The 12,724-nt window shown below is 33.2% G+C and overlaps 1 protein-coding gene across 3 annotated transcripts; it reads left to right on the forward strand.

Moving 5' to 3' along the window:
- The first annotated feature begins 341 nt into the window (after nt 1-341).
- LOC130802214 (putative receptor-like protein kinase At5g39000) lies at nt 342-11,008 on the forward strand. 3 transcript variants are annotated; one of them, XM_057666137.1, is made up of 3 exons: nt 342-1,288; nt 8,326-8,718; nt 9,198-11,008. In XM_057666137.1, exons 1-3 carry the CDS (start codon nt 468-470, stop codon nt 10,759-10,761), a joined length of 2,778 nt encoding a protein of 925 aa, XP_057522120.1. In that variant the 5' UTR covers nt 342-467; the 3' UTR covers nt 10,762-11,008. The 3 variants fall into 3 exon arrangements, with proteins under 3 accessions (XP_057522120.1, XP_057522121.1, XP_057522119.1); XM_057666136.1 differs by having other exon boundaries at nt 347-1,288; nt 8,290-8,718; XM_057666138.1 differs by lacking the exon at nt 8,326-8,718 and having other exon boundaries at nt 343-1,288.
- The last annotated feature ends 1,716 nt before the right edge of the window (nt 11,009-12,724 follow it).

Below are 12,724 nucleotides of genomic sequence, written 5' to 3' on the forward strand. Positions count from 1 at the left end.
AAGAAGAAGGAAGTTTAAGAGTCACGTGATGGTCAATGGCCTAAAGTAACGGTCAACAAACGAAATCCGTTAAAAGGTAGTGTTTTGCAAAGATTTGTATTGTATAAGGTAGTTTTTTGCAAAAAATTTTACACAAGGTAGTTTTTTAAAAAAAGGTATAGATTAGGTAGTTTCTTATAATTTTGCCTAAAAATTAAACAAGTTTAATTCACCAAACCAAAAGAGAAAATGACAAATTTAGTTGGAATAATAACTTTCAAGTGCTCAAATTGTCAAATTGATATTTGTATCCAATTTGTCATGTAGAAGTAGAAGATAAAGTAAACGGTCAACATACATATTATTGTTATACAAAATTATTATTCTGAAAATAATGCACCTCAAAAATCACATTTTTGAATTTAAATTGATTAGATAGAAATACTTTTATCCAAAATCATTTAATTTTCCATCTCCAATCTCCAATAATGTTCGTTCACCCTCAAATGCTCCTTACACTTCTTTTCTTCCTCTTCATCACAACACTAACAAATTCCATTACAGCCCCATATAAACCACCCGACCACCTCCTCATCAACTTTGGCCTACCAAAAAATTCTCCACAACCTATCGATAACCGCGGTATATGGCAGAGCGATCAAGACTTCATCCTCACTTCGCTATCTGCCACCAGTAACTCCACTGCTTTCGCCGTGGAGGCGGCTTCAACTCCTTATCACATGGCCCGAATATTTCGGGCCACGACAACATATTCTATACCTGTTACTACGTGGGGCCCAAAACTAGTCCGCCTCTACTTTCCACCCCTATCCATATCCTACGACATCATAGACACCAAATCGTCTTTTCTTTCGCTCACAATTAATGGGTTCAATATTTTGCGCAATTTTAGCGCGTTCGCTGTTACGACTAACGCGAACACGCACGCCAATACAACTGCGCCCGTGACAAACGGGCTTGTAAGAGAGATTTACATCTCTTTGAACGAAGGAAACGGGCAAAAGGGTCTAAACCTAACTTTCTCACCAAGTAACCCGGATGGGTTCGGGTTCATAAACGGGTTGGAGATTATATCTGCACCCGATGGGTTGTACTTTAACCGTTCCGAATCCAATACGGTTCCATATCTTACGGGTGGGTTTCAAGATTTGAATAACCAGTTTAATTTTTCGGATTCAATAGCTATGGAAAATATTATCCGGCTGAACGTTGGTGGATCGAACGTGGATCCGAGAGATGATTCCGGACTTCGCCGGACTTGGTTCGATAGAGACGATGCCTACATGATGTAAGTTCAACAATATTTTTCAAATTTCCTGAATTTAATTTTAGACAATTGTCTTCTAATATTCTTTGTTTCACTGATAAACTTAAACTATATGGTGGATAGATAATTTTGGGTCACCAGGAAATATAAATTCTTTTGAATTTCCAAAAAGCATAGGAAGAAAAATTAATTTATCAGTGTCAAGTAAAAAAATAAATAGTAATTTTTTCTTACAAAATTATCAATTACTTTCTTCGTTAAACAAGAAAAATATAATATTTTAGATAATGAATATATTATTTTATTAAATAATAAATCTAATTTAATGAAAAAAAGTAGGCACCATATAAAATTATTAAAAAAATTAAAATAAAGTTATTGATAAAATTATAAGGACCATAACTAATAAAAAAAATATTTTTATAAAGTTAATGAGAAATATTTAAGGAACATAAGAAATATACAAATGTTAAAATGAAGTTAGTGGCTAGAAAATATGTGAGAATTATAAGGATTATTATTAAAATAAGATTAAAAAGGTTATTTTTATTCGAAATTTATGATATAAAAATAAAAAATTCTTTAAGTAACGATAAAAATGCAATCTTCATAGTGTTGTAAAACAGAATGTTTAATTGATTCATCCAGATTATGATCAAATTGATGTGTTGAGAGTAATGAAAGAAGGAGTGAAGAGGAATGATAGATTTCAGAGAAGTTCCTTTTCTTGAAGAACTTGTCTTTTCAAGATTAATTGTTTTCTTATTATTGTTTCTCAAATTATATCAAAAAAAACTTTATAACAAAGCACCTTATTTATATACACTTCTTACAAAAGGAATCAAGAACTAAAGAACCAAGAAAAGCTTTGATAGTTTGTTACTATGCTGAGTCATCAACCAAATATTAGCTGTAGCTTAGCATATATATCAAGACCCCCCCTCAAGTTAGGGAGGCTGTTCAGGAAGCATGCATAGTTTGTGAACAAGCTTAGAGTGTTGAGTAGAAGAGAGAGGTTTTGTGAGAACATCAACCAATTGTTCTGTTGTGGGAAGATAGGAGAGTTCTATGAGACCTTCCATCACTTTCTCCCTAGTAAAATGACAATCCAATTCCACATGTTTGGTCCTTTCATGGAATACTGGATTCCTGCCAATATGAATGGCAGATTCATTGTCACACCTGAGCTGAACAAAAAGCAGATTAGAGAGCCCTAACTCTTTCAGAAGGTTGACAACCCAAGTGACTTCTGTTGAGGCTGCTGCCATAGCTCTGTACTCTGCTTCCGAGGAGGACCTGGAAATAGTAATTTGCTTCTTGGATTTCCAAGAAATAGGGGAGTTGCCAAGAAGTAGAAGATAGCCAATAACAGATCTTCTGGAGTTGGGGCAGGATGCCCAGTCAGAGTCGGAGTAAGCTTGTAAAGTGAGTTGTGTATTTGCTTTCAAGAATATACCCTGGCCAACTGTTGCATTGATGTATCTAAGTACATGTTGGAGAGCTTGAACATGAGGAAGCCGTGGGTGTTGCATAAACTGGCTTAGGGTTTGGACAGCAAAAGATAGGTCAGGCCTGGTGTGTGTAAGAAAGTTTAGCTTCCCAACCAAAGACCTATATTGAATTGGATTATGATAGAGTTTACCCTCTTCTGCTAGAAGTCTTATTCTGGTTGGCAAAGGGATTTTAGTTGTCTTAGAAACATCCATATTACAATCTTGAAGAAGTTCTTTTGTAAACTTCTTCTGTGTTAAAATAACACCTTACTGCACATGTGTGACCTCAATACCAAGAAAGTAATTAAGAAGGCCAAGGTCCTATATGCTGAAGGTAGAGTGGAGATGTTGTTTGAGATTTGAAATGACAGAAGAATCAGCACCTGTGATGATAATATCATCTACATAAACAGCCACAATAGTAAAGCCTGAAGTTGAATTCATTAAAAACAGGGAATAGTCATTCATTGATTGCATGAACCCTTGTTGCTGTAACTCTTGATTAAGCCTAGTGAACCATTCTCTGCTGGCCTGCTTTAAACCATAGAGAGATTTGACCAACCTACATACCTTATTTTCTGTATTGGAAAAACCCTCTGGCATTTTCATGTATACTTCTTCAGTCAAGGTGCCATGTAAAAAAGCATTATTTATGTCAAGTTGGTGCAAGGGCCATTTGTTGTTAGCAGCAATGGCAATTAGGCATCGCATAGTGGTCATTTTGACAACAGGAGAGAATGTTTTCTGGTAGTCAATGCCATACTTTTGTGTGAATCCCTTTGCAACTAATCGGGCTTTAAACCTTTCCACTGAACCATCTGCTTTCAACTTCACTTTATAAACCCATTTGCACCCAATTGCTTTCTTCCCTTGTGGCAAAGACACCACATCCCAGGTATGATTAGTTCGGAGGGCTTCAAGCTCCTAATTCATGGCTTCAACCCATTTTTGGTCTTGAGAGGCTTCTAAGTAATTCGTTGGTTCAACAATTTTGCAATTTTGCTCAATAATGCCTCTGTTATCAGGTGGAGTGAGGAAAATTGAACAAGATTGCACCAATGTTCACTAAGTATGGTAGCACACACATAAAATCTTGCATCCAGGAGGGTTTATTATGTGGTCTAGAAGATTGTCTAGGTGGTTGAAGATTATTTTGTGATGGATCAGGCTGTGGTGAGACAATTTGAGAAAAGATAGATTGTTGTTCATGAGAAGATTGTGGAGAGTGAAGCTCTTTAACAGAAGAATGGTCAGTTTCTGTGTTTAAAGATTAGTTTATGATAGAGTGGGAAAGTGGTTCAGGTAAGGGAGGAAAAGAGGAGGGATCAATTGTTGTTTCAGTAGGGAGGAAAATAGGCGAAGAAGTTGGAGGTGAGGCAGTGAAATGAAAAGGAAAATGTTTTTCATGGAAAACAAGATCTCTAGTGATAAGTATCTTGTTAGTATTAAGAGTTAAAACCTTATAGGCTTTCTGATCAACAGGATAACCTAAGAACACACATGGGATGGCTCTTTGGTCAAATTTGGTTCTGTGAGATTTGTTGGTAGAGCAATAGCACAGGCATCCAAAGATTCTGAGATGCTCCATAGAGGGCTTGTTGCCATGTAACTTTTCATAAGGAGTTTGAAAAGAGAATGTTTTCAGTGGCATTCTGTTGATAAGATGAGTGGCACACAACAAACATTCACCCCAATACTGAATAGGAACTTTAGATTGAAAATATAAAGCTCTTGCAGTCTCCAATAAATGCCTGTGTTTTCTTTCCACAGTGCCATTTTGCTGTGGAGTGTTAACACAACTCTTCTGATGTGCAATACCATGCTTTATGTAAAATTGCAGAATATCACCTTCACAAAATTCTTTTGCATTATCTGACCTTATAGTCAAGATATCAGCTTGAAACTGTGTTTTAATAAAAGTAACAAATTGATATAACAAACTTACCACATCACTTTTGTGCTTGAGTAGAAAAATCCATGTATGTCTAGAAAAATCGTCTACTATAGTCAAAAACATCTTACAATTGTCATGAGTCTTGACCTTGTAGGGGCCCCATACATCAATATGTAAAAGCTCAAAACACTTCTTACTTTTAGAAAGACTTTTAGGAAATGGTAGCCTTGTTTGCCTAGCTTGTGGGCATATATGACATATGAAATCTATAGTCTTATTATTGTTATTTATACTACATACATGATGTAATTTCTTGAATGGCAAGTGACCAAGCCTCAAGTGCCAAAGCTTGCTCTCTTCCGAACTTTGTGTAACAACACCAGTGGCAGCAGCTAAATCAACTTTAGAATTATGATTTGTGACTTCATCTACTGCATACAATCCTGACTTCAATTCACCAAGAACCAGGGAACTTTTCTGTGAAGGATTCTGTAGTATGCACTTGTTCTGTGTAAATGTAATGGTGCAATTAAGATCTTTACACAACTGATGAGTTGATATCAGATTAAAATTGAATCCTGGAACATGCAATACATTTACTAATATGATCCCATTTCCCAAGTTAATAGAACCTATGTGTTCCACAGTTGATTTCTTTCCATCAGTCACAGTTATGGTGTTTTGTGCATGGTCATACTTCTTATGTGTTTCAAACAAAGCTAGATCAGAACAGATATGATGTGTTGCACCACTATCTACAATCCACTTATCATTGGGATTAATTAAGAGGCATATACCTGCTACATGAGTTTGAGGTTGAGTAGAACCTTCATTTTGCTTTCGGAGATAGCTTTTGATCTCATTGAATTCTTGCACAAAAATGTAAGCCTGAGCCTCAGGATCTTCCTGTTCATCACAGTCTTGAGTAATGACTGCTGCAACCTTCTTTCCTTTGTCCTGTGTCTTTGGCTGAAAGTTAGAAGGAAAGCCATTTAGAACAAAACACCTTTGTCTGGAATGTCCAGGGACCTTGCAATGATCACAGTAGTAATTGATGTTGCTGTTCTTCTTGTATCCACCATTATTCCTGTAATTATTTTGTGATGAGTAATTGTTGGATTGAAAAGGTGGCCTGTATGGTTTGTACTCACGTCTCCTGTATTCCCCCTTTTTATAGTCAGCAACAAAAGCCATAGTATTAGAAGACTCTCCTTGCAACTGACCAACAGTTCTCTGCTTTTCTTCTTGAATTAGTAATCTATAAGCTAAGGACACATTTGGTAGTGGCTGCATCATGAGTATATTAGTCCTGATGTTAACAAACTTATCATCTAGCTTCATGAGTAGCTGTATGAGTCTTTCTTCTTGTTGAGCTTTAAGAAATTTCTGAGTCAAGTTGCATGAGCATCCATTGCATGTACAGACAGGTAATGGATTTATGCCATTAATTTGATCCCACAGTGATTTGATTTTAGTGAAGAATTCAGCCACAGAACTACTTCCTTGAATCAAGTCACTCAGATTTTGCTGTAGAGTGAACAACTGAGGACCTGATGTCTGATCATATCTCTTCTCTAGATCTTGCCATATTTCTCTGGCTGTAGTAAAATAAAGAACACTTCTAGCAAGTTCACTATCTAAAGATCTCAGAATGAAAGAAATTACCAAATTATTACATCTCTCCCATGCCTTGTAATCTTCATGAGTCTCATCAGGTTTCATTACAGTTCCATCTATGAACCCTAGCTTGTTCTTAGCAGATAATGCTATAATCATACTCCTTTTCCATTCATTGTAACGTTCACCATTGAATTTCTCAGAAACTAAAGGTGTGGATGTGTTTTCAGAGGGATGAATGAAGTAAATGCTAGTAGGATCTTGTGATTTAAGAAGAGTATTTTGTGCGGTAGACATAATAAGGAACTGGAAAAGAAGATTAAGGGAAGAAAAACAAAATTTGTGTAGAAATTGAAGGAACTTAATAATAGATCAACAGAATCACAAATAGAGATAGATTTCTGAGAAAATTTCAATGAAACAAACACGGATGAAACTTAGATAAGAACAAATTAGAAAATCAAGAACAATACCATAAGACGATTATAGAAATTGCTCAAACATCAAATTATTTCTCCAGAATTTGATGACGAGGCTCTGATACCATGTTGTAAAACAGAATGTTTAATTGATTCATCCAGATTATGATCAAATTGATGTGTTGAGAGTAATGAAAGAAGGAGTGAAGAGGAATGACAAATTTCAGAGAAGTTCCTTTTCTTGAAGAACTTGTCTCTTCAAGATTAATTGTTTTCTTATTATTGTTTCTCAAATTATATCAAAAAAAAACTTTATAACAAAGCACCTTATTTATATACACTTCTTACAAAAGGAATCAAGAACTAAAGAACCAAGAAAAGCTTTGATAGTTTGTTACTATGTTGAGTCATCAACCAAATATTAGCTGTAGCTTAGCATATATATCAAGAATATACTTATGTGATAATTTTCATTTTCAGTATTCAACCAAAAGAAAAAGAAAAAAAAAATTTCTAAGAATTTTTTTAAGTTATTAATTTTTTAAGAAATTAAAAATTTTATAGGAATTTAAGTATTTATTTGTTGACCAAACAAGCTCTTGGTAAATATAATTGACCAATATGTCGATTGTAGCAGTGACATCTTTGACTTGTGTGCAGAGTTCGAATGTGTTTACTACATCACACACTAATATGTATATATATATACTTGTATCTTCCTGTGTTTTCGAAGCTCAATGCGTTTATAAGATCGAGTTAAACATAATTAAAAATACAATAATATGATATTATATTGATATGCGTGGAGAGACGAATAAAATAATATCTCAAATGGTAATATATTTTTCTCATATAATAATCGCAATATGTAAGATACTATAGAATAAAGAACAATGTAAAATTATTCTATAAAGCATAAAAAAAACGGAGGAAATATGCAATATAGAAGTATAATCACGTCTGTTCTCACTATAGGCTACAAGTGTGCATCATGTAATACAAGTCTTCCGTATATTTGATGTATATAATTCCACTTTAAACGTTAGATGAATGAGATTCTAATCCTTAACATGACCTTTTGAAGTCATATCAAGTACTCAATTTATCCAAAAGTTTAATTAGATGATTAAGTAATCATTTAAAACTGCAAATATAATTTTAAATCCGGAATAATAGCACTATAATATATATATATATATATATATATATATATATATATATATATATATATATATATATATATATATATATATATATATATATATATATATATATATATATATATATATATATATATATATATATATATATATATATATATATATATATATATATATATATATATATATATATATTGAGTTGTACCTTAGCTTGTGTTGAACACATGTAACTTTGCTATTGTATTTGGTTTCATTCGTCTTTTTCTTTGCAGTGCTCTATTTATTTGAGCGTCGCTTTGACTGTATACCTCTTGCCCTGTCTTTAGATTGGGTGTAGGTATTATTTGTCAGTCACGAACCCACAAACCCAGTCCTAAGCGGCATCTATCGTATATGATGGTAAATTGATTAATTTTAATTTTATGTTGTACATGATCAGTAATGGTCTAAACTACACAGTGTCCTACAACAATAGGACAATCAATTATACAGTTGCAACACCATCGTATATGGCGCCAGAGTTAGTGTACTTGACAATGAAGGAGATGGGAGCATATGTTGGAGAATTGAAGAAAAACAAAAATTTGACATGGTTGTTCGAGGTCGATGTTGGATTTAATTATCTTGTGAGGCTCCATTTTTGTGAGTTAGTTATCCATATCAACAAGACTGGCCAAAGACTTTTCGACGTTAGTATCAACAATCAAATGGGTGCACATGATATTGATGTTTTTGCGCTAACTGGTGGCATTTTCATTCCAATGTATAAAGATTTCGTTACGCTCTTTGAAGGTAGTGGTACCAACAAAGCTAGTGTCGAAACCAGAGGTCTTCTTTCAGTGACACTTACTCCCGACCCTACCGCAACGTAAGTTAATCATTGTTTTTTATGGGTAAGAAATCGAGAATCCGGCCCTTGCATGAGGAGGCTAGGAGTCAAGCATTGATTTTCCCCTGGGTTAAAAATTGAACGCCTATCACAAGAATGAAAGGAAAAACTTTCTACAGTACATTTGCATATATTTTAACCAAGTCAAAATCGCCGTGTGTTTTTTTAAAAATAAATTTTTTTTTTAGTTTGTTTATTTTCCTTGCCACATTTTATTTTATGGAAGTGTTCCCACCACGGAAAATTTTGTCATATACAAATTTTTCCTTACTTTAACTTTAATCCAGATTTATACAACTTTACAATTTGTTAGTCTATGTATTATATATGATTCTTCCAAAAGAGCATATAGAGTAATTATTTGTTTGATAGAGTGTATATTTTCCTTCTTAAAATACTATATTTAATGACTTTTTCAAATTTGCATTGAAGTTGAAACTTTTGTCTTGTTTTTCTAGATATGACGATGTCTTACTCAATGGATTGGAGATTTTCAAGTTGAACTCTTCAAATGGTTCTCTTGCCGCACCAAATCCTAGTATCCCTATGAATTTAACATCTTTACAAGGTAATAATCGATCATCGAATAGTTCTCATCATTTAATATCGATTATCGGAGGAATCCTTGGTGCTATTCTAGTAGTCGCACTCATATCATCAATATATTTCATAATCATTTTCCGAAGAAAAAAGGAGAAACAAAAATTCATGAAAACAATGAGCAAAGATGATACTAGCAAGCTAAAGTGGATTTCGCCGTTGGATGATCCTGGATCTAATGCAACTACCGCTAGTGTGATTCCTTCTCTGCCGTCCGATCTTTGTCGACGTTTCTCATTTGCACAAGTTAGGGTTGCTACGAACGATTTCGACGACGATTTGATCATAGGAACCGGTGGGTTCGGTAAAGTTTACAAGGGTTCAATAGATGATGGAGCCACTATTGTAGCCATAAAACGTCTTACGACAACATCGAAGCAAGGCGCTCGCGAGTTTGAAACAGAAATCGAGATGCTATCGAGACTACGTCACGTACATTTGGTGTCCTTAATCGGATATTGTGACGAATACGGTGAAATGATCATAGTTTACGAGTATATGCCACGTGGCACTCTTCGAGATCACTTGTTGTACAAGAATCCCGAGAGAAGCGAGAACCATACACCATTGTCGTGGAAGCAACGACTTATGATTTGTCTTGGATCAGCTCGAGGTTTGCACTATCTTCACGCGGGTGCTAAACAATTGATTATTCATCGAGATGTCAAGTCTACGAATATTCTTCTTGATGATAAATGGACGGCCAAAGTCTCAGACTTTGGCCTTTCAAAGGTAGGACCTACTCCTGGTGATATGGGTCCTACCCATGTTAGTACCGCTGTTAAAGGTAGTGTTGGATATTTAGATCCAGAGTACTATCGACGTCAACAATTGACAGAGAAATCAGATGTATACTCCTTCGGAGTTTTGTTGTTCGAGGTTTTATGTGCTCGAGTTGCGATGAACCCTAATCTACCCAAGCAACAAGTGAACTTAGCCGTGTGGGCTCGTTATAACTACAAAAATAAAACCCTCCACACAATTGTCGATCCAAATCTAACAGGGCAAATTGCACCCGAATGTCTAAGAAAATTTGGAGAAGTGGCAGAAATGTGTATACGAGAACATGGAAATGATCGTCCTTCGATGGGGGACGTAGTTTGGGGCATTGAATTTGCCTTACAACTACAAGAAACCGCGGAGAAAATTATGCAAAACAATTTAAGTGATGATCCTCAAGGAGAAATTTCAGATTCTACGATAAGTTTTAAACTTGATGAGGCACATGCATTAGGTTCAATGTATATTGATGATGAATCGACCACATTAAATGATGATTTTTCTGATACTAAGATGGTTGATATGGGCACAAAAAAGTTATTGGATAGTAGAACTACTACATTTAATTCATCGGAATCACCCATAATTGATATGAAGTCTGGTTCGATTTTTTCTGAGATTATCGACCCAAAAGCCAGATGACTCGTACAAATTGTTGTATGAGACGATTTCTCCATAAAATGTGTTTCATACGACATGAGAATATAAGATTTTTATTTCTCTTACAAGAGTATCTAAAAGAAATAAGAAAATCTATTTTTTTGTAAATTTTTATTTTGAGGATAATAAATAAAACTGTTAATTTGTTAATTACTCTTATATTTTGAATATTTCAAGGTACGGTTGTGTTTTTAATGTGAATAATTATATCATAAAAATATAAGATGCATAAGTGCCGTGTTAGTACATTTCATTTTTTAGTTTTTTTCTTTAAGAAAATCAAAGAATTTATTGATAAAAATATCATACGACATCTACAACAGGTAACAATTGGTCAAATACATAACAATTTTAATCAAACAAAATTTTACTCCCTCCTACTCTTCCTACTTGTCCCAATTGCTTTTTGGTTACTATTCACTAATCACGCTCAATTTGTATTTTATTCTTAATTTATATAACTTAAAACATAGTCAAGCGGGATTTTATTTCATTAGTCTCAATACAATGATTATTAATATCAACTTTTTATAATTTTTAATTATGCACATTTAAAGATATTAAAAGTTAAAATGTTCCCTCGACAAGTGTAAAAAAGGTAAATGGGACAAGAAGGCTGAATTTGAGGGAGTATATAAAAAAGTCATAATCATTATAAAGGAGATCCATTACTAAAGTCTTCCTCTATCATGATCATTATAAGGTTGATAGTAGCCCCAAAATTTACAATGAAGGTTAGAATTTTTTGAGAGAAAAAAAGAGAGAGAAGAGAGCATGATCATTATAACAAAATTCTCTTTTACTCTTCTCAAATGGAATTTTAAAATTTTGATTAATAATTCTCATTAATTTATATAAAAAAATATATTCACATGTGAATATTGATAAATTCATCTTGATATATATCTTTTAAATATTATTTATTATAACTTTTAAAAGATATATTTACATTAAAATCTAAAAACAAAAATTACAAAAATAAAAGAAAATGTAGCAATAAAAGTAAGAATACTTTAAAAGAGACTTGTATACTAAGTCGACAAATTGGACCAAGTCAATTGGTGAGTGGCAAAATGAGACTTGAGACTTAGACTTGAGAGTGATAGATGGAATTTCATAAAGTTGTTGAATTTTCTTCTATGCTAAAAACCATTTTGATAAATTGATTGATTATAGCTTTTGTTTTTTATTGGATGATGGCAAATAAGGAGTCCAAGGTTGGACCTGCCTAGGCTATGAACTAATTTATTTAAATAAAAATCTATTTGTTTTGAATTGTTTGAAATATTATAATAATTTTTATTCTAATGTAATAATACCTCATGTGGTTTTTCACATTTTTATACATCATTTTAATTTTTAATGTGTCGAAAAGTGTTTGTTAAAAATTATAAAAAGTTAATGATGATAAAATATATATTGAGACGAATCAAATAAGATCACATACACTTATTAATATATTGAGAATAATAGCTACTCTTGTGAAAGACCGGTTCTCGGTGAAACGATATCAAAACAAGAAGCTTATTTATTAAAAATTGTAAATTGAGTTATTCAACTCATGATTGAAGAACGTCTCACAATAAGACCGTGTCACACAACAATTTGTGTGAGAATAAAATATAAACTAGAATAATTGGTGAATAGTATGAAAAAAAAATAAATCATCTGATAAGAATAAGGAGTAAAAAAAATGAAAATTGAGTTGGATCCACGTATATATACAGATGAGCTTTGCACACCTTATACTAGTATAATGAGTCATCAAAAACGACTAAATTTACTTAAAGGCTAATCATCAAAAAACATACTTCCTCTATCTCTTTTGAGTGCCTATTTGATTATACACACTATTCAATGTATTGTTTTAATTCATAATGTCTAAAATTATGGATAATAAAAATTATAAAAAATTAATATTAATAAAATTTACATTAAAACTAAT

The sequence above is a fragment of the Amaranthus tricolor genome, chromosome 16 (genome assembly GCF_026212465.1).
Source record: "Amaranthus tricolor cultivar Red isolate AtriRed21 chromosome 16, ASM2621246v1, whole genome shotgun sequence".
Classification (NCBI taxonomy): Eukaryota; Viridiplantae; Streptophyta; class Magnoliopsida; order Caryophyllales; family Amaranthaceae; genus Amaranthus; species Amaranthus tricolor.

Coding starts and splice junctions, on each gene's coding strand:
- LOC130802214 (XM_057666136.1), top strand. CDS start 468: ATGTTCGTTCACCCTCAAATGCTCCTTACACTTCTTTTCTTCCTCTTC. Junction 1,289..8,289: donor AGAGACGATGCCTACATGAT/GTAAGTTCAACA, acceptor GTACATGATCAG/TAATGGTCTAAACTACACAG. Junction 8,719..9,197: donor ACTCCCGACCCTACCGCAAC/GTAAGTTAATCA, acceptor TTGTTTTTCTAG/ATATGACGATGTCTTACTCA.